The 26771-nt window shown below is 52.0% G+C and overlaps 1 protein-coding gene across 8 annotated transcripts in view; it reads left to right on the top strand.

The window, feature by feature from the left end:
* Nucleotides 1–3030: 3030 nt before the first annotated feature.
* The window catches only part of OTOF (otoferlin), a 216395-nt gene continuing 192654 nt past the window's right edge, over nucleotides 3031–26771 (top strand). For 7 of the 8 annotated variants that reach the window (XM_074947330.1, XM_074947327.1, XM_074947329.1 and 4 more), the window contains exons 1-2: nucleotides 3031–3166; nucleotides 24301–24359. In XM_074947330.1, coding sequence (XP_074803431.1) covers nucleotides 3088–3166; nucleotides 24301–24359 — 138 coding nt within the window. In that variant the 5' untranslated portion in view covers nucleotides 3031–3087. The remainder of the gene's footprint in view (nucleotides 3167–24300; nucleotides 24360–26771) is intronic. The other variant, XM_074947332.1, reaches the window with a different exon arrangement.

Raw genomic sequence — 26771 nt, 5'->3', positions numbered from 1 at the left:
TAGACGTTCAAGTCCAGGGGCGTGGAAGGTCTCAAAGCCCAGGCACCAGTCCCAGCCCAAACATCTACACTGCTACTCTTAGCCCCCAGCCTGAGCTCTGCAAGCCCTGGTCAGCTGACCCAGCTCTGAGATTCGGTGCCATGGATTTTTTTACCTCAGTGAAGACACACCCTGCATAAGGCCAGAATTATCTTTAGCAGAACAGGGCCTGCTGTGCCATCCAGTTATACAGGTCCATCCTGTGTAACGCTCACGGACCGAATACACAGCAAGCAGAAGTCCGGCATACGTACTATCACCCTTCTCTCCTACGTTAGAAAATCTTTTCTTACTTCGGCAGTGCTGCCAGGATATAATTATGAACCTAATAGAAAATGACACAGTATTAATCCAAAGTTAGTTCACTTACATGTACTTATGACTGAGTTTAATGATTTTTTTCTTTGGCAGAACGACAAGAATCAAAGCCCTCTGATAGAAGTGGATGGGAGCAGATTGAGAAGGACGCCTTATTTCCTGTGTTCTGTTGTATATCTATGAGGGTTTTGCCCCTGTCTGTCTCGATCTGAGAATACAAAGGGCTCTCCTGGGCTAGTTTAGTGCATCACACTTCTGGGAATTGTCCGAACAGCAGGTGAGGGAAATTTATAATTTCAGAGACATAAGCAGGCTGGCAGCAAGCCCTTACACATACAATCTCATCACATTTTCCCACATAGCAGCAGCAGCCTTATATTCTCAGTGGAAATTGATTTATCTGAGCTAAAAGAAAACAAGAAAGAACAGAAGTAAAGTCTCCAGGAGAGAGGACAGTATATGTGTCTCCTGAGGCCCGGGGCAGTCTGCACCAAACTGAACACAATGGCACCCTCAAAGATATTTAGGCCCCTAACTCCCACTATGCCTGCCCGTCTTTGGTAGACCTCAGATTTAAAGATGCAGCACACAGAAAGCAAAAGGTACATGGGGCAGGTACATTGCTCAAATACACCATGATTATTAAGTATTGTCATGTGAGCAAAGATACTTCCAAAGCAAGAATATTTGTTATTTCAAATAGGTGAGAAGATATAAAAAAAAGAGATCTAATATATCAGGAGTGCTCTAGCTACGGTCTCTTTCTCCAGGTGTCTTCTTGCATATAGCGATTCTGCAGCAAAATCCATCTTCTCTTTTAGTTAGGGCTCATCTCCACAGGGGAACTGACTGGCAGAACTACAGGGCTCTAGCTATGCCGGTATAAGCGGAGTAATTAGACTGGAATAAAAACCATTTTTATTCTGGAATAGTCTCCCCATGGGCAGATATACTGGCAAAGACATAGCCCTCTAATTATACTGCTGCAGTTCTGCTGGTCAGTTTCCCCAGGCAGACTAGCCCTCAGAGCAGCAATTAGCATCACTCCTTTGCCATGGGTATAACAGTTTGGTCAGGTCTATAGAAGCAAAGCCAAAATATGTTCTATCACGTGGTTAGGACACAGCTCTGTTCCCGGCCGCTTAGACAAGGCCTTGGTGACATGCTTTGTGCCACTGGAGAACGAGGGGAAACAGCCCAAGGGAGAAAATTTGGAGTGAATTGTGAATAAAGCGAGGGAAACCTGTTCTTTCTGAAATTCAGCCCAAGGACATTTCACCAGCTGTATATATGCATAGGGTGACCAGATGTCCTGCAGGTGTCCCGACTTTTTCTTTAAAACGGGCAAATTGTCCCCTATTTTCTGTCCCCACCCTCATCAGTAGTGGCAGGTCCTGCTGCTGGCCAGGTCCCTGCTCGCCAGCCGCCCACCCGCCAGCGGTGAGGGAGGGGGGATCCAGTGGCCGACAATGGCGGTGGGTGTGCAAGGCTAGTGGCAGGCCGAAGATGCAGCGTGCCAGGCCGGCCGCTCCCCAGGCTGGTCCATCAGCACAGCCTCTGCTGTGTTCCAGCTCTTGGTCAGCGGGGGCCTGCCTCCCATCCCGTTTCCAGCCAGCGCTGACTGCGTACTGCCACCTGCAGAGGCGGGTGTGTGTGGGCAGGCGCCAGGCGGCGACCCGTTACATGTCGTCGCTGACTTATGAGGAGAGGCTGAGGGACCTGTGATTGTTTAGGCTGCGGAAGAGAAGAGTGAGGGGGGATTTGATAGCTGCTTTCAACTACCTGAAAGGGGGTTCCAAAGAGGATGGATCTAGACTGTTCTCAGTGGTACCTGATGACAGAACAAGGAGCAATGGTCTCAAGTTGCAGTGGGGGAGGTTTAGGTTGGATATTAGGAAAAAACTTTTCACTAGGAGGGTGGTGAAGCATGGGAATGGGTTCCCTAGGGAGAGGGTGGGATCTCTTTCCTTAGAGGTTTTTAAGGCCTGGCTTGACAAAGCCCTGGCTGGGATGATTTAGTTGGGGTTGGTCCTGCTTTGAGCAGGGGGTGGGACTAGATGACCTCCTGAGGACTTCCCCTGTTAAACACACAACACCGGACAGTGCAGGCAGGGAGCCGGAGGAGGTGAGACCTCACCCAGCCTTCCCTTCCCTAGCTTCTGTGACATGGGTAATGCCAAGACCTGGCTCTCGCAGAGAACTTTTCACCGGGAGATCTCGAAGCACGTCCCAAGCTCTCAGGCGTTTATCTCCCCCGCCCCCTGAGGCAGGGCAGTGCCAGGAGCCCCCTCCTGTGGGTGGGGAATTGCCCAGCAGGCCTGAGAGGTGCAACTTCAGAGCTATTTTTCGGGGGCGGGTGCAACCCCCTAGCCTGGCGCCTGCAGGTCACGCAGGGAACCTGGGGCAGGGCAGGGAATGGGACCCCGCTGGCCCAAGGCCAGGGACCCAGGAGTCCGGGAAAGGCGCCCCTCCCTGCCGCAGCTAAGCAGTGGAGCGGCTGCCTGGCAGGGCGTGGAAGGCGGCGCGGCGCCCGCCCGCTGGGGGCCGGCTGGAGCGGTGGGGCGCGGGAGAGGAGCGCACGGCCGGCCACGGAGCGCGGCGCGGGCAGCTCCTGAATAATTGACCGGCTGCTCCCAGCGCCCCCGCCGCGCTCCTCGGCGCCGGCCAGGGGAGGAGAGGCGGGCGTGCAGGCTGCGCTCCGGCGGCGCAGGGGCTCGCCCAGGGCGCACCATGGCGCTGCTCGTGCGCCTCAAGGCGGTGACCGAGCTGCGGGGCAAGGGGGACCGGCTCGCCAAGGCGGCGTTCAGAGGTAGGGGGGGGCCGCTGGGGAGGAAAAGTTCTCCGCGGGGCTGGGGGCAGGGGAGAGGCTGGGGCCGCTGGGCTCGGGGTCCCGTGTGGCCCGGGACTGAGCTGGGCTCTGTGGCCGGAGCTAGTGTCCCCCCCGGAGGACGCTGCAAATTCAGCCCCCTTTGGCTGCCTTCTCGTGCCCCCCCGTCCAGCCCCAGGGTATTTCCACAGGGAGAGCCAGAGTCACCTGCCCCACGGGCTCCGGGCATTGGGCCATCTGCCCTGCCTGTGGATCACCCCACACAGCTTGGCGCTTGGTCGTGGTGGCCTGGTGGCTAGCAGCCCCGGCTGGGAGCGGGGCCCCCCGGTCTTGTCCCAGCTTTTCCAGCTTCTGTGTCCCCCATTTGCGAAATGGGGACCCCCACCAGCTCCGAGACAGGTGGTGGAGAGACCCACCTTCGGGCTCTGTGCTCAGAGGAGGATGCGGAGTCACCCAGGGGTCCTGGCATGTGAGCTCCATGTGCCCTCCATTCACACCACAGCAAAGGGGGCGCGCGAGCCAGTAAAGTTTGGAACCTGCTGGTGTGGCCCTATGGACCACTGACATCTTCCTAGGGCAGGGGTCAGATCTAATGCTCAGGCCACAGCAGCTCCCTTGCCCTGGAGGGCTAACACAATGCCAAAGACGGGCAAAGTGCCGGATCCTGACCCACGACTGTGCCTCGCTTGACTTCTGTCCTTATTGTCACATCAGGTCGCTTTCCAGTCTGTAACCCCGAGTCTCTCACTAGTTTCTCGAAGGGGGTTGTGCACCGATTAACGGTGTGAGGTGTTTTGATAGCACCTTCCGACCCCAGGGACCCCTCGGCATCGTACCCACCGTGGGGCACCCAGCCGCTGAAGCGTAACCCCCTTTGGGGTCGGAGAGCAGCCACCGCACAGAGAGCAGGTTTGCCAGAGAAACCCAGGACAAACTCCTGTTCTGGCAAAATAGACCGTGGAACCGGGATGGCAAAAAGGCAGCAAACCGCGTGGAACTGGATGGAAGTGCCGGACTTTGGAAAGGGCCAGCGTTGAGTCAGGTCAGCCAGGATTTGACCCAGTCGCTTCATGGAGTCTTAAGGTTTTAAACCAGGTAGTCTGATCACGGCACAGCCCCTCCCCACCCCGCACAAAAGTTAATGGCTCAGGGTTATGAAATTGGCTGAATGTGTTGTGGATCCTCGATCCTGCCAGGAATCTGACTTTATCCAGGGCTGCTGCTTTTATTCCCACAACAGTGCTTTCTCCTGGCCTCATTCGTAGTCTCTCTTTCGCCCGCTAGGAATTCTATCCTCCGGAAGGAGATGCACAAAACCCTTCATGGGGAGTGCTGAATTCGTCTAGGGGAGCATATTACCAGCGGCACTGGACTGGCACCCCGCTCTGGGCCCAGAGGATGGCTCACGTAGTAGCCAGCAGCCTTGTGGAGGCAAGGGGAAGGGGATTCTAACTGTAACGATGGATAACGGTGTAACCGAGGAGCACTACTCCGCTCACAATGTGTTAATCGTATCCGTTGTAACTCCAGCAGGGAACAGCGCAAAGAAATATCTAGTGCTGCCTTCTGCACAGCGGTGGTGTGGTGGCTAGATTACAGGACTGGGGGTCGGGAATCCTGGGGTCACTGGTAAGTGCTTTTCTGTCCCAGTGCAGCTCGAGCAGTGCAGCTATAGTGTAGACGGGGCACCGGCGTTTTCAGCACCATGTCATTTAACCAGGCTGGCTGACAGCAGTTCCAGGCCCCAGGGCAGAACAGTCAGTGGGGCCCCCCCTCACGCACAAGCCGCGCTCGCACGGACGCGGTCCGCCTGCCGTTTGGACGGTGCCGTACCTGCACTGGCTGGTGCCCAGCGAGCTGCCGGCTGCGCTTCTGGGCGCCCTCTTCCGGCACGGCCAGGGCTTCCACATGCCCGCCCGGTAGGGTGCCAACTGGCTAATCGCGCAAACCCCAAGACCCTTGCCCAGCTTACTGCCCTGCCTCTTCCCTGAAACCACGCCCCTGTTGTGCCCCTTCTCTGAGGCCCCACCCTCTGTTCACTCCACCCCCCGCCCCCCCATTGCTTGCTCTCCCCGACCCTCACTCACTTTCACCAGGCTGAGGCAGGGGGTTGGGGTGCGTGAGGGAGTGAGGGGTGCAGGCTCTGGGAGGGAGTTTGGGTGTGGGAGGGGGTGTGGGTGCAGGCTCTGGGAGGGAGTTTGGGTGTGGGAGGGGGTGAGGGGTGTAGGCTCTGGGAGGGAGTTTGGGTGTGGGAGGGGGTGTGGGTGTAGGCTCTGGGAGGGAGTTTGGGTGTGGGAGGGGGGTTGAGCTCTGGGAGGGAGTTTGGGTGTGGGAGGGGGGTCGAGCTCTGGGAGGGAGTTTGGGTGTGGGAGGGGGGTCGGGGTCTGGGAGGGAGTTTGGGTGTGGGAAGATGAGAGGGGTGTAGACTCTGGGGGGGGAGTTTGGGTGCGGGAGGAGGTGAGGGGTCGGGCTCTGGGAGGGAGTTTGGGTGCGGGAGGAGGTGAGGGGTCGGGCTCTGGGAGGGGGTTTGGGTGCGGGAGACAGTGCGGGCTCTAGGCTGGGTCAGGGGGGTGGGGTGCAGGAGGTGGTCAGGGTTCGGCACTTACCTCGGGCGGCTCCCGAAAGCTCACCCTCCCCAGCTCTGCCACTGCCCCTCAGTCTCGACCCACATGCCCCTATTATCCCAGCCCTGGGCTCAGCCCCCCAGCTCTGCCTGTACCCCTGAATCCTGATTCACAGCCCTCTGCTATCCCAGACCTGCCCTCCATGGCTCTGCCAATGGCCCTTGATTCTGACCTGCAGCCCCCTGCTCATCCTATCCTGCTCAATCCCTTACTCCCAGCTCTGCCGACGTGTCCTATTCCAGGGAGTCCCTGTGTCTGCTGGATTCATCCCAGCAGTGCAGTCTCTCTGGTGTCGCTCACTCAGCTGCGTGCCGATAGACAGGAGCTCCAGCCGGGTATTACGGAGCGAGCTTTGTGGTTGTACTTCCATTCAGACCTGGCTGTGAAGTGCCAGGACCCCAGATGTTTCCAGGCAGCCAGTTCCCGCGCAGGCCTGGGTGTGATTTTGGCATGCAGCAGTCAGAGGCCCATTGTTTATTGGGGGCCAGGCGCTGGTGCGAACATAACAGGGGTCACAAGCGTGTAGCAGGGCTCCTCCTTCCGCCTGGCCAAAGAATGCAAAACCCTCCTGACTGTACGTCTCCGTGCGGTGCTCTTGGGCTGCGTCTACACGCCACGCGAGGGGTGCGATGCCCCCGCTCGCACGCACATACTCGCCGTCGCTGTCGTGGAGCTAGGTGAGTGTAAAGGCAGCGTAGCTGCGGTCGCCCGGCGATTGGCCACGGAGCCACGGCTTAGCCAGGCTGAGCACAAACCCACCCGACACCGGTGGGTACGTGATCGACACGGCTAAGCCATGCCACCGCCGCTGCCACGGCTACACCCCTATTCACGCTGGCACGCGCTCAGTGAGAGGGCGTGCCAGCCTGTGCACACGAGGAGGGGAATCCCACCCCGTGCTCATAGTGTAGACATAGCCTGGGAGTATCAGTGACCGCCAGAGCCAGGGGGGACCAGATCCAGACAGGACTGAATCATGAGTCAGGCCCCCTGAGCCTGGTTTAGTTCATGCCATTTTTAAAAATAATCAATAGGGGAGTTCTTCCGCTTTGCCTTCTGAGCCTCTAGGTCGCGGACAGGTCACGTTTTTGAACTTTACCCCTTTTTTTTAACTGAACGCTGAGATTCTCGCTTCATCAGGGGCCTCCAGGAGCCTGGGGCTTTAAGAAAAACGCCAGGGATCGCGAGACTTTCAATAAAATCGCGAGGCTGGCCACGCTGCACAGACACCCTGCCAGCACGCTACACGGATGCAATAACTTCCATTCGGTGCTTAGCTCCACTGTGAATCCCCAGGAGCCCCTGAGTGGTGAGAACAGCAGCCCCTCTGCTCGACTCTCCAGGGAAGGGCTCAAAGCTCTTTACAAGCTCTAATGGCCAGACCACTGCCTCATATTAAGAAGGGTCCCATGGGACATCGCCGTGGGATACCTTATGCACGGCCCGCTTGGCATGCACTCTCGCAAGCTAAGGGGATGGAGGCTGTACAAGTGCCTAGATAGATCAACACAAAGTAATTACACAGGCCACCAGGTCCCCCTTGTACTCCTTGTGCAGAGGAATACAGCGCCCCCAGATTGCGGGAGTCCCAATCCTCCAGTAGATGTCACCAGAAACGCCACAAATGGAATTTCCTTCCTGAATTACTGCTGCACGGAACAGGGACCAAAGTTATTGCTGATCTTCACACCAACCTGCTTCAGAAATGACCTTTGGACCCATGGAGCGTTCCGTCTGACTAATCTGTCTTCCGCCCTAGCTAGGCATTTGTTCATCACAGTGGTGTCCGGACACCTACGGTAGGTGTCAGCAGTCCTTAGTAATCTTCAGGAACACAGAAGTACTCCTATTAGATCGAACCCATGGCCACACACGTGGCCAAAATGGCTCATGTTTTGCACAGAGGCAGCCCTGGGGACTGATCTCGGGACCTTGGCCTCAAGAAGACAAAGCCAAGGTTTTTAACCTAAATAAGTGGGCTGGTTTTCTGAGAGGCTGAGTGAGCACCAGCAGCTGTCTGGTGATTGTGGAACCTCAGTGCCTCTGAAAGTTCATTTCTTTACATACCCAGCTTGGACAATCTTGGCCAAAGCCTCTGTCCCTTGCACTCATCTCTGCCAATTGTGCTAATCCTGAGTCTTGTGTCCTCTTGCGTCAGCAGAGGGCAACGTGATTATGCGACAGCAGGCTGGTGGGTAGTGCTGGTCAAAAAACATCCAAGCCGGTGGGCATTTTTCCAGAGATAATTTTGATCTTTTTGTTGAAAAACTAAAAGAAAAAAAGTTCTCTTTCATAATGAAACCTTGGAAATTGCAGAGGAAAGCGGACACTTTCCACAGAAACTTTCATTTGGTTCACAACCCAATTTTCCATCAAAGACAAGGTTAGACGGACAACTTTCCACCAGGTCTCGTATTTCCCGCCCCCCCAGAAAAGTTAAAAAGAAAGCGTGCTCTTTTGTTCACAGTTTTTGGCATCTTTCCATTTTTCAATCAGGTGAAAATTTTCAATTAGGTTTTAATTGAAATTTTTCATTTGTTGACATGCTTCTCCCCCCGCCCGCCGCCCTCCAGGGAAAGAGGCGGAGGAGAAAAAGAAGAAACAAACATTGGTTTAGGCACCAGTAGAGGACAGCGCCACACCGAGCAGGCATGGCTTACATACGTCCCCCAGCTGAGGAAGCGTGTCCCGAGCTTCAGAGACTTCCCGGTTGATCTCCCAGATGAGCTGCCACTTGTAACACTGACTGACCGCGGTCGGTGGCCGGTGGGATTGAACCTGGGACCTCTGAGGTTTAACACATGAACCTCCACTGCATAAGCTAAAAGACACCTCTCCATTAGCCCAGGCTGTAGCAGGCTCATCGATTTCTAGCTGGTCTAGGTGCCATAAGAGGAGGACAGAGCACAACCAGGAGGCATGGGGTGCACTTGCACCTTCCTCTGAAGTAGCTGGTGCTGGCCGCTGGGAAACGCAGGCTGCATTGAAGTCACCCAGCGACACAGCACTTCTGGGCAGCTACAATCGGCTGGTACCTCGCACCCTGCGAGTGGCTTTCTTCTTCTTCAGGGGTTGATGATAAAGGCACGTGCATTGGCTCCTGCAATGCAGAGAGCCCTCCCTTTTCCATCCCATAGAGCCCCCCGGTGGTCGCTTATTTTTGTTCCAGAGACGCTAACCAAGATCAGCTCCCCCTTCCCTTGGGTGACCTCTCTCCTACCCTCCCCACCTACTGGTCTACTGGCATTTATATGTCCCTATGCTGTCAGGCTGGTGTAACGAGGCTGGTTCTGGCGGGACCCAACGGAGAGTGCCAATTCAGGACAAATTGCTTTAAGCAGGGCAGTTACAGCCCAAGGCTGGGGTTTTTCCACCTCTAAGGCAAACCAAACCAGCCAAACAGAGCAGACTTTTGTCTCACCCCACTGGCTGACCACAAGTCACACAAGCAATTCCCTTGGACGCTCCAGTTTCCCAGTGTCCCCACCAGTGCCACTCATTATGGGGACGAATGGGTATGAAAACCAATACCCCAGTAAAAGAGAAAAGGTTCTCTCGATCCCAAAGGACCGAACCCCAGACCCAGGTCAATAAACAAATCGGATCTTACCCACAAATCATGCTGTTGCCAATCCTTTAGAATCTAACATCTAAAGGTTTATTCATAAAAGGAAAAGATACAGACAAGAGCTAGAGTTGGTTCAGTGGAATCACTGACACACAGCAGTGGCAGAGTGTTTGGTTCAGGCTTGCAGTCATGATGGAATAAACGGCAGGTTCAGATCAAGTCTCTGGAGAACATCCCCAGCTGGGAGGGGTCATTCAGTCCTTTGTGCAGAGCTTCCGTTTGTAGCCAAGTCCCTCCAGAGGTGAGAAGCAGGATTGAAGACCAGATGGAGGAGCTGCAGCAGCTTTTAATAGTCTCTTGCCATGTGGCATCTTTTTCTGTGTCCCAAGGACAAGCTGCCCATCCCATGGCCTGGAAACACCTCAGCGTTCGATCTCTAGGCAGGTCCCTGCACACCTGGCTGAGTCCCCAGGCGTGTCTGCCTTCTCTCAGTGGGTCACTTGTGTCGCTGATGGTCCTTAATGGGCCATCCAGCAGGCTAGGCAGAGCTGACACCAACTTGTCTGGGGTGTCCCCCAGAAGCAGAGCACAAGTTTGGAATACAGACAGTCTAGAGCCAATACTTATAACTTTAAATACAAAAATGATACATGCCCAGAGACAGCATAATCCTAACCAGCCAACCATAACTTTGTCTGAGACACCTTATTTGACCCCCTTTATACAAGATTTAGTGCCATTACAGGACTTTGGTTGCAATAATGATCTATACAGTCCCAGATTATGTCAATAACGTCACAGCTGGTTTAGACAGGCAAGCCATCAAGCCGGGAACCTGGCTGGAAGTTGAAGCTAGACAACGTCAGGCTAAAATAAGCCATCCATTTGTGACCGGCAGGGTAATTAACCATCGGAACAAGTTCCCAAGGCTCGTGGTGGATTCTCCATTGCTGGCCAATGTTTCAAGCAAGATTGGATGGTTTTCCTAGAAGAGATGCTCTAGGAATTATTTGAGGGAAGGTCTGTGGCCGGTGTTATCCTGGAGGTCAGACTAAGTGATCACAAGGGTCCTGTCTGGCCTTGGGATCTATGAATCTTGTGCCTTTGGCTCCATGCACGTCAATGGGGCTATTGAGAAATGACCAGGCAGCCTGACCCCCAAGGCAATTCAAGGGGTTCACTCTGTGGATCAGGCAGAACCCCCGACCACAGCATGGTCCAGGCCTCCCAGCGTGAGGCAGGTGGTCTTTGTTCACTCTGTTCTGGGGGAGCACTGGGGCACAGCAGTTCACAGCTGCTGAAAAATATGGAGAGAGCCTCTGGCAGCTGAAATCTGCATTTCCCAGGTCGAGCGTAACCCCGTCTCTGTGGAGCAGCGATGGCTTTCGTGGCGTCTCCCCATTCATCGGCTCGGAGGGGACCAATATTTAGTTATTGCTGTTTGCAGTAGGTGATGAATAGCCCTTCCCCCCCATTCCCACTCCCCGGCAGGACTAATGTGAGCATCAAAGCAGCTTGGGAAGGAAAGGAACAGACCTAGTAGGACCTCTCTAGCAATTTTATTATGTCCCCCTCCCATTGTCATTTCAACTGCAGGGTCATTCTTCATTCCTCACCTATTAATGTGTTGTGACCAGTGCTGGGTCCTACCCCAGAGGTGGCTGCATTAGCCCATTCTGGATGGGCTTTTCAGGATGAGAGAGAAGGGTGTTATTCAGTGTCAATAGCTTTATTGGCATGGTCTGGAACACAGCATAGGAACAAGGAAGTGCCAGACTGGGTCAGACCCAGGGTCCATCTAGCTCCATGTCCTGTCTCTGACAGTGGCCAGCGCCAGATGCCTCAGAGGAATAAAAAAGAATCCCACAGTCAGAAGTTATGAAAGAACCTGTCGGGGGGTGTGTGTGTGTGTCTTGGTTAGAGGTCAGTTTATTCCCTAAGCAGGAAGGTTTATGGCCCTTCCTAACTCTTGATTATGTTTCAGTATTTCCTAGAATATCACTGGACATGCTCGTTATCCATCTTTTATTGAGTCCTACTTAGCTGTTGGCCTCTGTGTTGTCTAGTGGCAATGAGTTCCACCGGCTAATTGTGCATTGTGTGAAAAAAATATTTTCTCCCACCAGCTTTGAATTTGCCACCCTGGTATTTCAGCAGATGTCCCCTTGTTCTTCTATTATGAGACACAAGCACTGCCCAAATCGATACACCAGCACGTCAGGGCTGAATTTTGCCCTCGGTTGTTCATTTCAGCGTCTGGCTCTGATGGGGGTGCATGAGGAGAGTTTATCATTGATATCTATCTGTCAAGGTGCTTATCTGGCCACCATTACTATGGTACCCAAGCACCCCACAATCTTTAATGTATCAATCCTCACACCACCCCTGCCAGGGTCCCCATGTGACTGATGAGAAACCACGGCACAAAAACTAAGTGACTTGCCCAGGGGAGTCTGTGGTAAGGCAGGTTTCAGAGTAACAGCCGTGTTAGTCTGTATTCGCAAAAAGAAAAGGAGTACTTGTGGCACCTTAGAGACTAACCAATTTATTTGAGCTACAGCTCACGAAAGCTCATGCTCAAATAAATTGGTTAGTCTCTAAGGTGCCACAAGTCCTCCTTTTCTTTTTGTGGTAAGGCAGGGAATTGAACGTGGATGTCCCAAGTCTCTGGCTGGTGCCCTGACCCCGGCCCAGCCTTCCTCTGGAGGCAGAAGCTGTTCACCGAACGTATTTATTCCTGGCCTTTCATTTCTCCTTCACTAAGAGGAAACTTGAGAGAGCCTCTCTCTCTCGGCTGCCTCTCAGACTGGCCAGCTGCTGCTTTGCTTCTCCCTAAGACAGGTCTATTTTTAGCACCTTCTCTCCCCCAGACGCCTCTCCTCCACCTGAGTGGTGCAGGCACCCGCACAGGCTGTCCTAACAGGTGCGTTAGGAGCTAGCTGTGGCTCGGACGGCCTCACCGGTGCCTCCCTGCTTCCCCCTCCTCAGCTGTTCCCTGGCCGCTTTAAATGAGTTCTCAGCCAGGGTGGAGAAAGGGAGCATTTCTCGCTGCCGGAGAGCTCAGGAATACAACATCAATAGACCCTCAAACCTAGAAACCCAGAGGGATATCCCTATTTGTATCACCCCAGCACCTAGTGGCCACAGCTGTGCTCAGTACCTCGTTGTGCTAGGCGCTGTACAGACACCGAGTGAGAGACAGTCCCTGCCCCAGAGAGCTTTTCCAGTTTAAATAGACAAGACAGCCACAGGACAGGAGGGGAAACAGGCACTGAGAAGGGAAGTGACTTGCCAAGGGGCATAAAGTGGGTCAGAGGGGATTAGAATCAGATCCCCCGCCCTACCCACTGGGCCACTCCTCTTATGAGTGTGCATTCATCCTGGCTCCAGATGCTAAATGATCCCCCCGTCTAGGGATGTCTAGGCACGCAGCAGAGGGGTGAATTTCACTCAGAACCGATCAACGCCCAAAAGGTCTCTACCATCTCTAATTTTTATGCTCCTCCAAGCTGCTTTTCAGTGGACGATCCTTCCTCCGCATCCCTCTCATGGGGTGGCTGGCCCCAGGAGCCAGGAACTCCCATGATGCACCACCTCTCCCCACTCTGAGACAAGACCATGGTACCTCATGGGAGATGTAGTCCGACCAGAGAGCCCTGCCTCTAGGGGAGAATGGGAGTGTGAGGAATCTGAACTACAACTCCCATGAGGCACCACAGCATTTCCAAGTAGAAATATTGCAGGTTTTGCCTGATATTTTTCAGTATTTGAATTTTTGTCAAAAAAACAAAATTTTCCATGGCTGGAGGGGGACCCATTTTTTGACCAGTTCAGAAACTTCCTGCCTTCGTTGCTCCAAGTCTCTGGGTAATTCCCTTCCTTTACAGCTTCATAGAATCATAGATTAGGCTTGGAAGGGACCTCAGGAGGTCATCTAGTCCAACCCCCTGCTCAAAGCAGGACCAACTCCAACTAAATCATACTTTCCTTGAAAATATGTACCGGCTGTCTGGGCTCTTGCATTCTTCCACCTTCCCCTCCTGAGTTACCCTCCAGGAGAACGGGACTGAAACCAACAAGATGAAAATGATTAAAAACAATTTCAAAGTACTTCACTTAGGAAGGAAAAATCAAATGCACAATTACAAAATGGGGAATAACAGTTGTACTGCTGAAAAGGATCCGGGTGGGATAGTGGATCACAAATTGAATATGAGCCAACAACGTGGTGCAGTTCGAAAAAGGCTAATATCCTTCTGGATCTATTGATAGGAGTGTCGTATTTAAGACATGGGCGGTAATCGTCCTGCTCTTCTCTCAGCTGGAGTCTTGTGTCCAATTCTGGGCACCACTTTACTTGAGTAAAGATGTGGACAAATTGAAGAGAGATCAACAAAAACTGATCAAAGATTTAGAAAACCGGACCTGTGAGGAAAGGTTAAAGAAAACTGGGAGTGGTAAACTGAGGGGGTGACCTGATAACAGTCTTCAAATCTGTTCAGGGCTGCTCTAAAGAGGTTTGTGATCAGTTGTTCTCCATGCCCACGGAAGGTAGGAGAAGAAGTAATGGGCTTAGTCTTCAGCAAGAGAGATTTAGGTTAGATATTAGGAAAAACTCTCTAGCTCAGAGGGGAGTTAAACTGGAACAGGCTTCCAAGGGAGGTTGGGAATTCCCGTCATGGGAGGTTTTTGAGGACAGGCTGGACAAACAACTGTCAGGGATGGTCCAGGTTTACTTGGTCCTGCCTCCACGCAGGGGGCTGGACTCGATGACTTCTTGAGGTCTCTTCCAGCCCTGCGTTGCTGTGACTCTGTATCCCTCTGTGCTGTTAAGAAGTTTGTGCCACTGTTGTCAAATTTATTGATGGAGACAGTAACCAGGAATGCGTCACTTTCTTGCTGCCTTGGCTAATTCCTCAAAAACTCAGTAAACTGCTCGCAGCCTTGCAATGTATCTGTCTTTCAAACTGCAGGCCCCGTGGGGTGGGGACCTGGTCTGTTGTCCTGTTGTGTAAAACACTTACAGTGCTAGAGAAATGATAACTGGTAGGAAACACTCAGATGGAAAACACCAGCGCTGAAAATTCAGCAAGAGGCACTCTTCTCTCTGCGTTGGTACTGAGCCAATGCCTCAGGGCGGCGCTAGGGGGCGCTGTTCTCACTGGAGCTACCGTCTTTCAGGCGCGACGAGCGGTGAACACAATCGTCCCATGTTTTCCTTATGCTCCTCCCATCTGATTGTATCCGCCTGTTGTCAGTCTCAGACTTTGATTGTACGCTCTTCGGGGCAGGGACCATTTTTGTTGCTGTAACTTTGCACCACACCTTGCGCAACGGGGCTCTGATCCATTGCTCAGGCTCCTAGACTTTGTTGCAAGGCTACTAACAACGAGCCGTCAAGATCCCGCCACCCGTGGCCATTAGAGATCCCAGGGCACTTTCCTGGGACCAGGCCTGTGTTATTCACAGCGTCTCGAAATAATTCCATTCATGCCCTTTGTAGTTTCAGTACCCATCGCATTCTGTCCCGAAGGATGTGCGTACCATTGCCGTGAGCCGTTTGCAGGCTACCCGGTTCTGCTCCAGAAGTGGCTGCATTTCAGTGGTGGTGAAGCGGTGATCCCTGAACGCAGCTCACAGCCGGTTGTAATTTTGCTTTAGGTTCAGCACGAAAAGTGCTATGCAAATGCCAGTCATTATTATTACTTCTCTCTCATTGTTACAGCCAGCTGAGTGTCACAGGTGTGGGTTGTTTTGTTTAGCTTCTCTTGCTGGCAGCTGGCATTTGCCCACTCCCATCTCCCCAGCAATGCTGCCCGTGGGTGTGGAGCAGAGCTTTGTGTGGTTGTGTGCTCCTTCAGCTGTAGGATTCTATGACTGCAAGAAAGAAGTTAAGTCAGAAGTCAGGCCAGAAGGTGGCAGGTTTCAATGTGCATTTGAGCAGGAGGATTGCGCTGAATTGCTGCTCGACTTTAGTTCAAGTAGGGGATAAAAAGTCACAAATCTGTAGAATCCTCCACAAAGGAGCCAGGACAGAGGGAATTGTTTAGGCGTAAAGGGATAAAATAAGCAAAAGGCAAGTATAGAGTGAATATTCTTCCATCCAGGGATCTCTGCACCCTCCCAAGCATTCGTTTGTCCTCACAAACTCCCTGCCAGGAAGATCTGTACTCTCTGTACAGATCACAGTGTCTGTTTTACGCATGGGGAAACTGAGTCACAGAGAGACGTGCCATGCCTCCGGGCACCCAGCAAATCAGCGGCAGACACTAGTGACAGTAGTCGGTTTGTCCCGAGTTCTATCCATGAGCTGGGATCTCACCCTGCCACATCTGGAAACATCCCTTCGCTGTGATGTCTGTCAGGCGGTACAGCAGTCTCTCTACTACAGCTGTGGTGGCAGTCCCATTATTTAACACTTTCAAATCTAGCCTGAGGACACATTGTAGGGGCCAGCCCTGACCTGGGGACCGGCAGGGTCTCTTCCCTTAATGGGTCTGTGTTTCTGTAGAGGTTTTTAGATACTGGGGCAGGTTGTTCTCAGTCTCATCCTTGGTGTCGCTGGGACATTCCGGAGAGCCCGCATACGTGCAACACAGCTGGGGACTTGTTCCAATAGCCTCCCTGTCCTGCGGATGCAGGTATTCAGGAAAGCCGAGAGCCCCAGCCCTTGCAGCCAGGAACGTGGGTGCGGGCACTTGTGCCCCATGTATGACACAGTGGAGAACAATGGGGTGGCTAAGGATGGGTCTGAGAGTGCAAGCGACCATGCAAATGCCCAGGTTCAGTCTCCAAACAGACCCGGCCTGCACTGGAAGTTCTTAGAAGCCTGAGCAGACTTGGGCTGAGCTGGGCGGTGGTTCTTGGCTGCGTTACCGCTGTGTGGCTCCCAGGATGTGAGCGAGACAAGGTGCGTGAGATGATATCTTTTATTGGACCAACTTCTGCTGGTGGAAGGGACATGCTGTCGAGCCGCACAGAGCTCTTCTTCAGGTCTGGGGAAAGTAACCTGAGTGTCACAGCTAAGTACAAGGTGGGACGGACTGTTAAGCATAAGGAGTTAACACATGTTGCAAGAAACCATACCAAATGAAGTGGGCAATTAACACCTGTGCAGTCATGGCACAAGGGAAGGTTAGTAGGATTGTTGTAATAAGTCATAAAACCAGAATACCTAGGCTTGATCTACACTACAGACTTGTACACACGACAGCCTTGCTTCTTATTACACTGACCTAACAACTCCACCTCCCCCGGGGGCATAGAGCTTACGTTGGCATAGTCAGGGTGATGCAGTAGTTTGTGGAGACACTGTGATCCTTACATCAGTGGTCCGCTGTCATTCTCAATTTCAGGGCTCGGCTGGAGCCATGAAATTGACAAGAAATCCAGCTCCCAGAACCCAAGCTGGGCTGCTTCCGGATCTCCACTCTAACCGGGCTGCCACCAAGGCTCCTGACTTGGGCTGCCACCTGGGCTCCACGACGCCAGGCATATGGCAGCCGACTGGACTCCGGGTGCGGATCTCCCCACCGGAAGCGAGAAGCTCCGGACGGCTTCCCCGCCACTCCTGGCTGGGAGCCGGCAGGCATGGAGTCCCAGGGGACAGCTGGGGTCCTGGCGAGGAGCTGCATGGAGTTGAGAGCCCTGGCTCTCAGCCCCCCACACTGCCCCTCTTCCGTCATGTTTCTGGTGAGGACACGCACCACCGACAAAAGGGGGGCAGTGTGGACATCAGCCACCTCAGCAATGACTGCAGTGGCTGTAAATTGACCTAGCCTAGGTCGATTTAAGATTGCAGCGCACACGTCCTTAGTCCGGGATTTTTGGTGTCTAGCAGAGTTACAGATTTGAGCTCCCAGGTTTGTCTTTTGAAGGCGTTGTGCAGGTTTCCTTTCAGGACGAGGACTGAGAGGCTGGGTATAGGATGGGCCCTTTGTGAAACGTGTTCACCCCCAGGTGATAGGGTGGCCTTGTCTTTTATCATTTTTCTGGGTGAGTTTATTCGAGAGCCTAGCGATTGTCTGGTTTCACCCACATAGTTGTTGAGGCATTTAGTGCAGTGGATGAGGTACCCCACATGTTGGACTGTAACGGTTCCCACTTAGGGAGCATGGCCTAGTGGTCACGGCTGCAACTCCCGACTGCCAAGGGGATTGTGGGGAGGGGAGCCTGGGCCCTCCTACTGCACCGGGCTCCAACCCAGGGCCCTTTGGGCTACCCGTAGTCTGGCAACCAAGGCGTCCTCCCTGGGCCTCCTCTCGTCCATCCCCCTTGGGGTCAGCTTAGTCCAAGGCCTTCACCTGGTGTGGAAGCCCAAACCACAAGAGGGGGTAACAAAGTCCAAGGTCCAGAGGATACCTCCCTCTCTGGTTGTCTCCAGGGTGGGTCCCCCCTTCCCTCAGGAAGGGCCCCTTTGGGCACCTGTGTCAGAGTCTTGGGTTTCCCTCTGCTCTGCTGGGGCTGTGGGCTGCAGGTCTCCTCACCTCCAGCTCTGCCCCTGTCAGGGTTCCCTCCCCACGCTGAACTCTGGGCTACAGATGTGGGGACCTGCAGGAAAGACCCCCTAAGCTTATTTCTACCAGCTTAGGTTAAAAACTTCCCCAAGGCACAAATTCCTTTCCTTGTCCTTGGATGGGTACTGCTGCCACTACCAAGTGCGTTAGAAAAGATTCAGGAAAAGGACCACTTGGAATCATGGAATCATAGAATATCAGGGTTGGAAGGGACCTCAGGAGGTCATCTAGTCCAACCCCTGCTCAAAGCAGGACCAAGCCCCAAGTAAATCATCCCAGCCAGGGCTTTGTCAAGCCGGGCCTTAAAAACTTCTAAGGAAGGAGATTCCACCCCCTCCCTAGGGAACCCATTCCAGTGCTTCACCACCCTCCTAGTGAAAAAGTTTTTCCTAATATCCAACCTAAACCTCCCCCACTGCAACTTGAGACCATTACTCCTTGTTCTGTCGTCTGCCACCACTGAGAACAGTCTAGAGCCATCCTCTTTGGAACCCCTTTTCAGGTCGTTGAAAGCAGCTATCAAATCCCCCCTCATTCTTCTCTTCTGCAGACTAAATAATCCCAGTTCCCTCAGCCTCTCCTCATAAGTCATGTGCTCCAGCCCCCTAATCATTTTTGTTGCCCTCCACTGGACTCTTTCCAATTTTTCCACATCCTTCTTGTAGTGTGGGGCCCAAAACTGGACACAGTACTCCAGATGAGGCCTCACCAATGCTGAATAGAGGGGATCAATCACATCCCTCAATCTGCTGGCAATGCCCCTACATATACATCCCAAAATGCCATTGGCCTTCTTGGCAACAAGGGCACACTGTTGACTCATATCCAGCTTCTTGTCCACTGTAACCCCTAGGTCCTTTTCTGCAGAACTGCTGCCTAGCCATTTGGTCCCTAGACTGTAGCGGTGCATGGGATTCTTCCATCCTAAGTGCAGGACTCTGCACTTGTCCTTGTTGAACCTCATCAGATTTCTTTTGGAGTTCCTCTTCCCTAAAATATCCCCCCAAGTGCCTTCACCCCCTTTCCTGGGTAGTCTTGAGAGTAATATACCAACCAAATAGGTAAACCAGATTCTTAAAAACCAGAACTTTATTATAGAGAAAAAAAGTAAAAGAAGCACCTCTGTAAAATCAGGATGGAAGGTAACTTAACAGGGTAATCAGATTCAAAACACAGAGGATTCCCCTCTAGGCAAAACTTTAAAGTTACAAAAAACAGGGAGAAACCTCCCTCATAGCACAGGGAAAATTCACAAGCTAAAAACAAAAGATAATCTAACGTGCCTTGCCTTATTACTTACTCTTTTTGCAATATTGAGACTCATTTTAGGATGGTTTATAGGAGAAGGAGTTTTCTGACCTGATGCTTCTCTGCTTCCCCAGAGAACACACAAACAAAGAGCACAACCAAAGCTTCCCCCCTCCCCGATTTGAAAGTATCTTCTTTCCCCATTGGTCCTTTTGGTCAGGTGCCAACCAGGTTATTTGCGCTTCTTAACCCCTTAACAGGTAAGGAGGAATTCTAGGCTACCCTTAGCTGTATGGTTATGACAGCCCCCAAATGAGCTCGTTCCCTGCCTTTTAATTGCCCCAGCAAATGGAGCATTTGCTGCAGGTGGGGCGGGGCAGGGCTGGATGAGCCCAAAATAATCCCTTAACCCCTTGTTGCCTAGTATGAGGTTTGCACACCCCATCACAAGGACCTATGGATCTTGAAAGGTGTGTTGTGCTGGGTGTTGATCATTGTAGCGATGGAGATGTGTCTGCCGGTTTTGCATCTGTTGTTCTGGCAGGGTCTGGTGCTGCTTTGAGTTGGCGTGTCCTGGTCTATGGGGAGCTTGTTTCTGCTGATGAGCATGGAGAGGTTTGGGGGTGGTCTGAAGGCCAGAAGAGCCCGACACCCACACACATCAGGAATAGGCTCCTGTGTGCCGGGTGCTGTTCAGGCACAGTGGTAGATGTGGTGACTGCCCTGAAGAGCATGCATACAGAAAGCCTAGGGGTCGTGCCCACACTGGCGATCAGTGGCGTCTGTACACACAGCCGCTTTACACTCCTGGAGGACAGGCGGCTGCTTAGTTAGAAAAGATGCTATTTATTAAGTTTCCCTGGAGTTTAAAACGATTTCACAGGGGAAACGATTCATGAAACAAAGACTTAAACAAAACTCTCAAGTTTTGTGCAAGCCGAAAGCATTGCCAGAGTTTCGCTTAGAAAGAGAACCCAGAAATCCAGAGTCTCAGTCCCCTGCTATAATTGCCTCATTTCGTAAACTCATATCAGCGTTCAGTCAGAAAGGGGAAGGTAATGAAGGCAGAGTATCACATGCTGGAACCTGGATCCTTGTTATAACAGCTCAATATTTGGTACAATAAAGCACATTTTAACGCTCCATGCCCCAAAGTTACCCCCACAAAGCTCTGAGCATGTTATTGCAGATGCTCAGATGTCCTGGGAATTTTGGACCCTGGACAAATACATACATGGTTCTGCCCTGCTGGAAACATGTCAGTATTTAATAACCCAAGAAGCATTATTGCCTTTGAGACAGAGAGGGTTCGTCTGGATTCAGTGCCTCAAAATTAGCATTTTAATCACTTCTCTTTCTGCAGCATTGCACGGTGGATATTAAATAACAATATTGGTTCGGCAAAGTCAGAAAGATTATTGAAACCAGAGCAGCCGAAAGCACAATGCGAACCCTTTGATCCAATGGTGGATTGATTTATGTATTTCACGCCGGCAGTAAAGGAAAAAAACATTTCAAAAAATTCCCCTTGCCCATCCCGAGGGGTTATCCGGCACATTGGTCTGCATCCTCCCAGCTGGCGATTTGCTTTCAGACCTGTCGTAATCCCCGCTGACACAGAGAAGCTAAACCTCTCAAATTCTCCCTGTTTATTTTGAATGAGTGAATGAAATTCACGAGACCTGATCAAACAACGGAAGACAAGCAGCAGGAGCAGCTTCCGGGGGTGGTGGGGAGCGCCTTCTCGGTTGTTTAAAGGCATGCTTTCTGCGGACGTAAGGACATGGAATTTTACATCATCATTCCCTGGACCTGTTTGGATCGTTGGTTTACCGAGCAGTAAAGCAGGAAGAGTGAGACGGGGGGGCCATAGGAGAGAGCTGTGTTTCAGAGTTTAATTGTATGAGCTGCACAAACCATTATTCCCTGGCATGGCCTAAACTCACCCGGTTTCAAGGTTTGTTATAAACTCAGAGTGGGTTGGTCAAATGATTCCCTAAGGTTCATGAGCACCGCGAGAAGAGATTGACCCCAAGCCAAGCCCCTAGGGCTGGATGCCCCTGAACCAGGAGGTAGGAAATCCAAACCCAAACTCTCCCGAAGTTTGAGATGTCCAGATTAGACCCCCAGTGCAGTAAATAGGAGCGATAAAAATTCAGCTGCAAACTCTCTGGTTTGAATCTCGATCCAGAGTCTGGGTCTGTTGCAGGGGCATTGAAACACTTTGTACAGTGGGGGGGCTGAGAGCCATTGAACCAAACTGTAAACCCTGGTTATGATGGACACCACTTCCAGCCAAGGGGTGTGGTAGCACCCAGCACCTCTAGTTCCAGCACCCCGGGTCTGTCATCCCTCATGGTAAAGAAGAGGTGGGACTTATACAGATGGCAGGGAAGAAAGGTAAGCAGCAGGATACGGACCCTGGACTTCAGGAAAGCAGACTTCGACTCCCTCAGGGAACAGATGGCCAGGATCCCCTGGGGGACTAACATGAAGGGGAAGGGAGTCCAGGAGAGCTGGCTGTATTTCAAGGAATCCCTGTTGAGGTTACAGGGACAAACCATCCCGATGAGTCGAAAGAATAGTAAACATGGCAAGCGACCAGCTTGGCTTAATGGTGAAATCCTAGCGGATCTTAAACATAAAAAAGAAGCTTACAAGAAGTGGAAGGTTGGACATATGACCAGGGAAGAGTATAAAAATATTGCTCGGGCATGTAGGAAAGATATAAGGAGGGCCAAATCGCACCTGGAGCTGCAGCTAGCAAGAGATGTCAAGAGTAACAAGAAGGGTTTCTTCAGGTATGTTGGCAACAAGAAGAAAGCCAAGGAAAGTGTGGGCCCCTTACTGAATGAGGGAGGCAACCTAGTGACAGAGGATGTGGAAAAAGCTAATGTACTCAATGCTTTTTTTGCCTCTGTTTTCACTAACAAGGTCAGCTCCCAGACTGCTGCGCTGGGCATCACAGAATGGGGAAGAGATGGCCAGCCCTCTGTGGAGATAGAGGTGGTTAGGGACTATTTAGAAAAGCTGGACGTGCACAAGTCCATGGGGCCGGACGAGTTACATCCGAGAGTGCTGAAGGAATTGGCGGCTGTGATTGCAGAGCCCTTGGCCATTATCTTTGAAAACTCGTGGCGAACGGGGGAAGTCCCGGATGACTGGAAAAAGGCTAATGTAGTGCCAATCTTTAAAAAAGGGAAGAAGGAGGATCCTGGGAACTACAGGCCAGTCAGCCTCACCTCAGTCCCTGGAAAAATCATGGAGCAGGTCCTCAAAGAATCAATCCTGAAGCACTTACATGAGAGGAAAGTGATCAGGAACAGTCAGCATGGATTCACCAAGGGAAGGTCATGCCTGACTAATCTAATCGCCTTTTATGATGAGATTACTGGTTCTGTGGATGAAGGGAAAGCAGTGGATGTATTGTTTCTTGACTTTAGCAAAGCTTTTGACACGGTCTCCCACAGTATTCTTGTCAGCAAGTTAAGGAAGTATGGGCTAGATGAATGCACTATAAGGTGGGTAGAAAGCTGGCTAGATTGTCGGGCTCAACGGGTAGTGATAAATGGCTCCATGTCTAGTTGGCAGCCGGTGTCAAGTGGAGTGCTCCAGGGGTCGGTCCTGGGGCCGGTTTTGTTCAATATCTTCATAAATGATCTGGAGGATGGTGTGGATTGCACTCTCAGCAAATTTGCAGATGATACTAAACTGGGAGGAGTGGTAGATACGCTGGAGGGGAGGGATAGGATACAGAAGGACCTAGACAAATTGGAGGATTGGGCCAAAAGAAATCTGATGAGGTTCAATAAGGATAAGTGCAGGGTCCTGCACTTAGGATGGAAGAATCCAATGCACCGCTACAGACTAGGGACCGAATGGCTAGGCAGCAGTTCTGCGGAAAAGGACCTAGGGGTGTCAGTGGACGAGAAGCTGGATATGAGTCAACAGTGTGCCCTTGTTGCCAAGAAGGCCAATGGCATTTTGGGATGTATAAGTAGGGGCATAGCGAGCAGATCGAGGGATGTGATCGTTCCCCTCTATTCGACACTGGTGAGGCCTCATCTGGAGTACTGTGTCCAGTTTTGGGCCCCACACTACAAGAAGGATGTGGATAAATTGGAGAGAGTCCAGCGAAGGGCAACAAAAATGATTAGGGGTCTAGAGCACATGACTTATGAAGAGAGGCTGAGGGAGCTGGGATTGTTTAGTCTGCAGAAGAGAAGAATGAGGGGGGATTTGATAGCTGCTTTCAACTACCTGAAAGGGGGTTCCAAAGAGGATGGCTCTAGACTGTTCTCAATGGTAGCAGATGACAGAACGAGGAGTAATGGTCTCAAGTTGCAATGGGGGAGGTTTAGATTGGATATTAGGAAAAACTTTTTCACTAAGAGGGTGATGAAACACTGGAATGCATTACCTAGGGAGGTGGTAGAATCTCCTTCCTTAGAGGTTTTAAAGGTCAGGCTTGACAAAGCCCTGGCTGGGATGATTAACTGGGAATTGGTCCTGCTTCGAGCAGGGGGTTGGACTAGATGACCTTCTGGGGTCCCTTCCAACCCTGATATTCTATGATTCTATGATTCTATGGTACATATACAGCCCGCCTGCTCGCTCAGCGTACACGTACCCCCCGGATAGAGGGTGTGCGCGCACACCGCCTGCTCGCTCAGCGTACACGTACCCCCCGGACAGAGGGCGTGCGCGCACACCGCCTGCTCGCTCAGCGTACACGTACCCCCCGGACAGAGGGCGTGCGCGCACACCGCCTGCTCGCTCAGCGTACACGTACCCCCCGGACAGACGGTGTGCGCGCACACCGCCTGCTCGCTCAGCGTACACGTACCCCCCGGACAGAGGGTGTGCGCACACACCGCCTGCTCGCTCAGGGTAGAACATGCACTCGTGTTCATGCCTGCACATGTTCCACCCTCTCACGGTCAGAGGCCACGCGCACCACTGCCTCCATACGCTCTCTCCTGCCCTCAGACACAGGTCCCTTCGCACTCCCGCAGCACAGTGCTGTTAGCAGGTCCTCTTGGGTTCAGGACAGCTCCTTCCGTTCCCCCCAGACACCCTCTCCTCCCGCTAATAGTCTCCCTCTCACAGTCCCCTCGGGCTTTGAAGTAACGAAGCTCTTTTCCTCTCTGCTTTGCGCAGGTCTCTCCTTCTACACCCGAGTACTTGAAAACTGCAAGGATGAGGCCAGGTTTGACGAGGTAAGAGACGAGCCCGTCTTCAGGCCAATTGACTTCTCACCGTTCGGTTTGCAGGGATGGGTTGGGGTCTTTTTTTAAATAATTCTCTTCCTGTTCAAACGTTAACACCCTCTGAAATGTATTTCCCCCCTTACTATAATGCATTCAGAACAAATATTAAGCCATAAAGCTGTAACCATGGTATCAAGTTCATAGTTGTGTACAGATACAGAGCACTTTCGCTGACTCACCCTCACGTCAAGTCCCTGGGTAGAAATGCAGAGCTCTCTTTGCTGACCTACTCTGATGGCAGACCAGGGGGATCCTATCTCCATCCCAAGAGTGTAAGGGGGCTTGATTTGTCTATCTGAGGCACAGATGATTAGGATGGAGCTCTGCAGAGAAAACAAAAGTAGTTACAGCTGATAAGCTTAAATTGATGTATGTCTTTTGGTTGTGGCCAGTTGTTTCTCTGACCCAAGGATTCTCCCCTAGCGGGTGTCATAGGTGGCCTACTGTTCAACATGCTCAGAGGTTTCTGAGATAGTGGCTGCAATGCATTCGGTGTACTGATGACTCCCAGACCTTTCTTATATTTACCCAGCGTTATAGCCATGTCGGTCCCAGGACCCTCGAGAGAGAAGGTGGGTGAGGTAATATCTGTTATTGGACCAACTTCTCTTGGTGAAAGAGACAAGCTTTCGAGCCTGTACAAGAAGAGCTCTGGGGAGCTCAAAAGCTTGTCTCTTTCACCCACAGAAGTCGGTCCAAAAAGACACACCCGCCATTCCAGTGGAAATGGATCCCAAAGAGGTTTTCATGTGCCAGTCTGATCAGTGTTGGTGCATTTGGGGAATGATTCTTTAAAGAAAAAATCCCCACTGTTTGCACTGAAATGGCATGAAAACTATTGCTATCGGTACTGGATTTTGCAAACCTTTCTGGACATGCAGCTTGCCATTCCTAGACTTTAATTGCATAAAAGGGAAAAAATTCCAAGTTTAAGATTCTCAGAGCAAATGCCTCAGGCCCCAGCTCGCTGCTCTCCATCACAACAGGGCCTGTTTTCACATGCTCACACAACCCCACGCAACATTATAAGACAGTGTTTATTTCTTTTGGCCTGAAAGTCCAGATTTATTGACCTCAGACTCTCAGCGCAGCACTTGGAAGGGATGTGAAAGAGCAATTGGATTTCAGAGGGTTTGTGGTTTTGAAATGTAGCTTTCTCTGAAACGCTTGTGACAGAAATATTCAGAGTACAATGACATAAGATCACAGATAAGCATGGACTAAAGATAGCACCAGTATGTCGCACTGAAAAAGAAAATGTGTATTAAAAAGAGAGTGGGTGTTTCCTTTGATTTCTACTGTATCTTTTACAGAAGATAAACTGTACAAGTGGGTTGTGAGCGACACCTTGAAACTCTTTATCCTTTTAAAGCGTTTCAGTTCATCTGTGACGGTCGGGTTTTATTTCAGAGACGGTCACAATCCAAGTTACAGTAACTGCTCTTCGGGGACTTAGAGTGTTGCTTCACTGAGTCTGTACCTTTCCCTGCTGCTCTGCTGGAGAAATGAGATGTCTATTGTTGTTTAAGGATTTGCGTTTCCATAGTACCTGGGAACCCAAGTCATGGACCAGGGCCCCACTGTGGTAGGTGCTGTACAAACCCCGAACAAAGAGCTGGTCCCTGCTCTAAGAAGCTTACAATCGAAGTATACGACAAGAGACAACAGATGAAGACAGACAGACGGGGGGATGACCAGGAAACAAAGCGACTCTATGGGTGGCAGTGATCTCAGCACACCAGCTGCTTCACGGTTGTGTAGTTTTGTCCAGGTAGCAAGGCAAAGGAGAGTCGGAGGGAGGAGGATGTAGGTTGGTGGATGGCTACGGGGAGCGCCTCCCAAGCGTGAGGGGCGGGCAGCGGGGGAGAGACAGCACCTGGAAATGTAACGAGTGGGTGCTGGGCGTTGATAGCGAAGGAGAGAGGACGGGAAGGGTGGGTTAGACAGAGAAGGGCCTTCAAAGAGAAGCCCAGCAGCTTGATGCGCTCGGGAAGGGGGAGCCGTCGGAGGGGTGCGAAGGGAGGGCTGCAGTGTAGGCTCTTCCCTTGAAATGCCCCTGCCGGAGAAGGAGGATGCTCTGGGGCTTAACACTCTCTGGACTAGGACGTGAGAGCTAATCCTGGCTCTGATCCACACACGTTAGGGCAAGTCCCTCAGGTATGTCTACGCTGCAAGAAAAACCCCCGCGGCACCAAGTCCCAGACTCTGTGTGGGGAGGATCCCAGAGGCCGGGCTCCAGCATGAGCTTGAACATCCACACTGCAATTTTTAGCCCTGCGGCCCAAGCCCCAGGAGCCCAAGTCAGCGGACCCGGGCCAGTCACGGGTCTTTCGCTGCAGTGTAGACGTGCCTCGGTCTCGC

The sequence above is a fragment of the Natator depressus genome, chromosome 3 (assembly GCF_965152275.1).
Source record: "Natator depressus isolate rNatDep1 chromosome 3, rNatDep2.hap1, whole genome shotgun sequence".
Classification (NCBI taxonomy): domain Eukaryota; kingdom Metazoa; phylum Chordata; order Testudines; family Cheloniidae; genus Natator; species Natator depressus.
The sequence above is the reverse complement of the archived record's forward strand: the minus strand, read 5'-3'. Positions and strand labels throughout refer to the sequence as shown.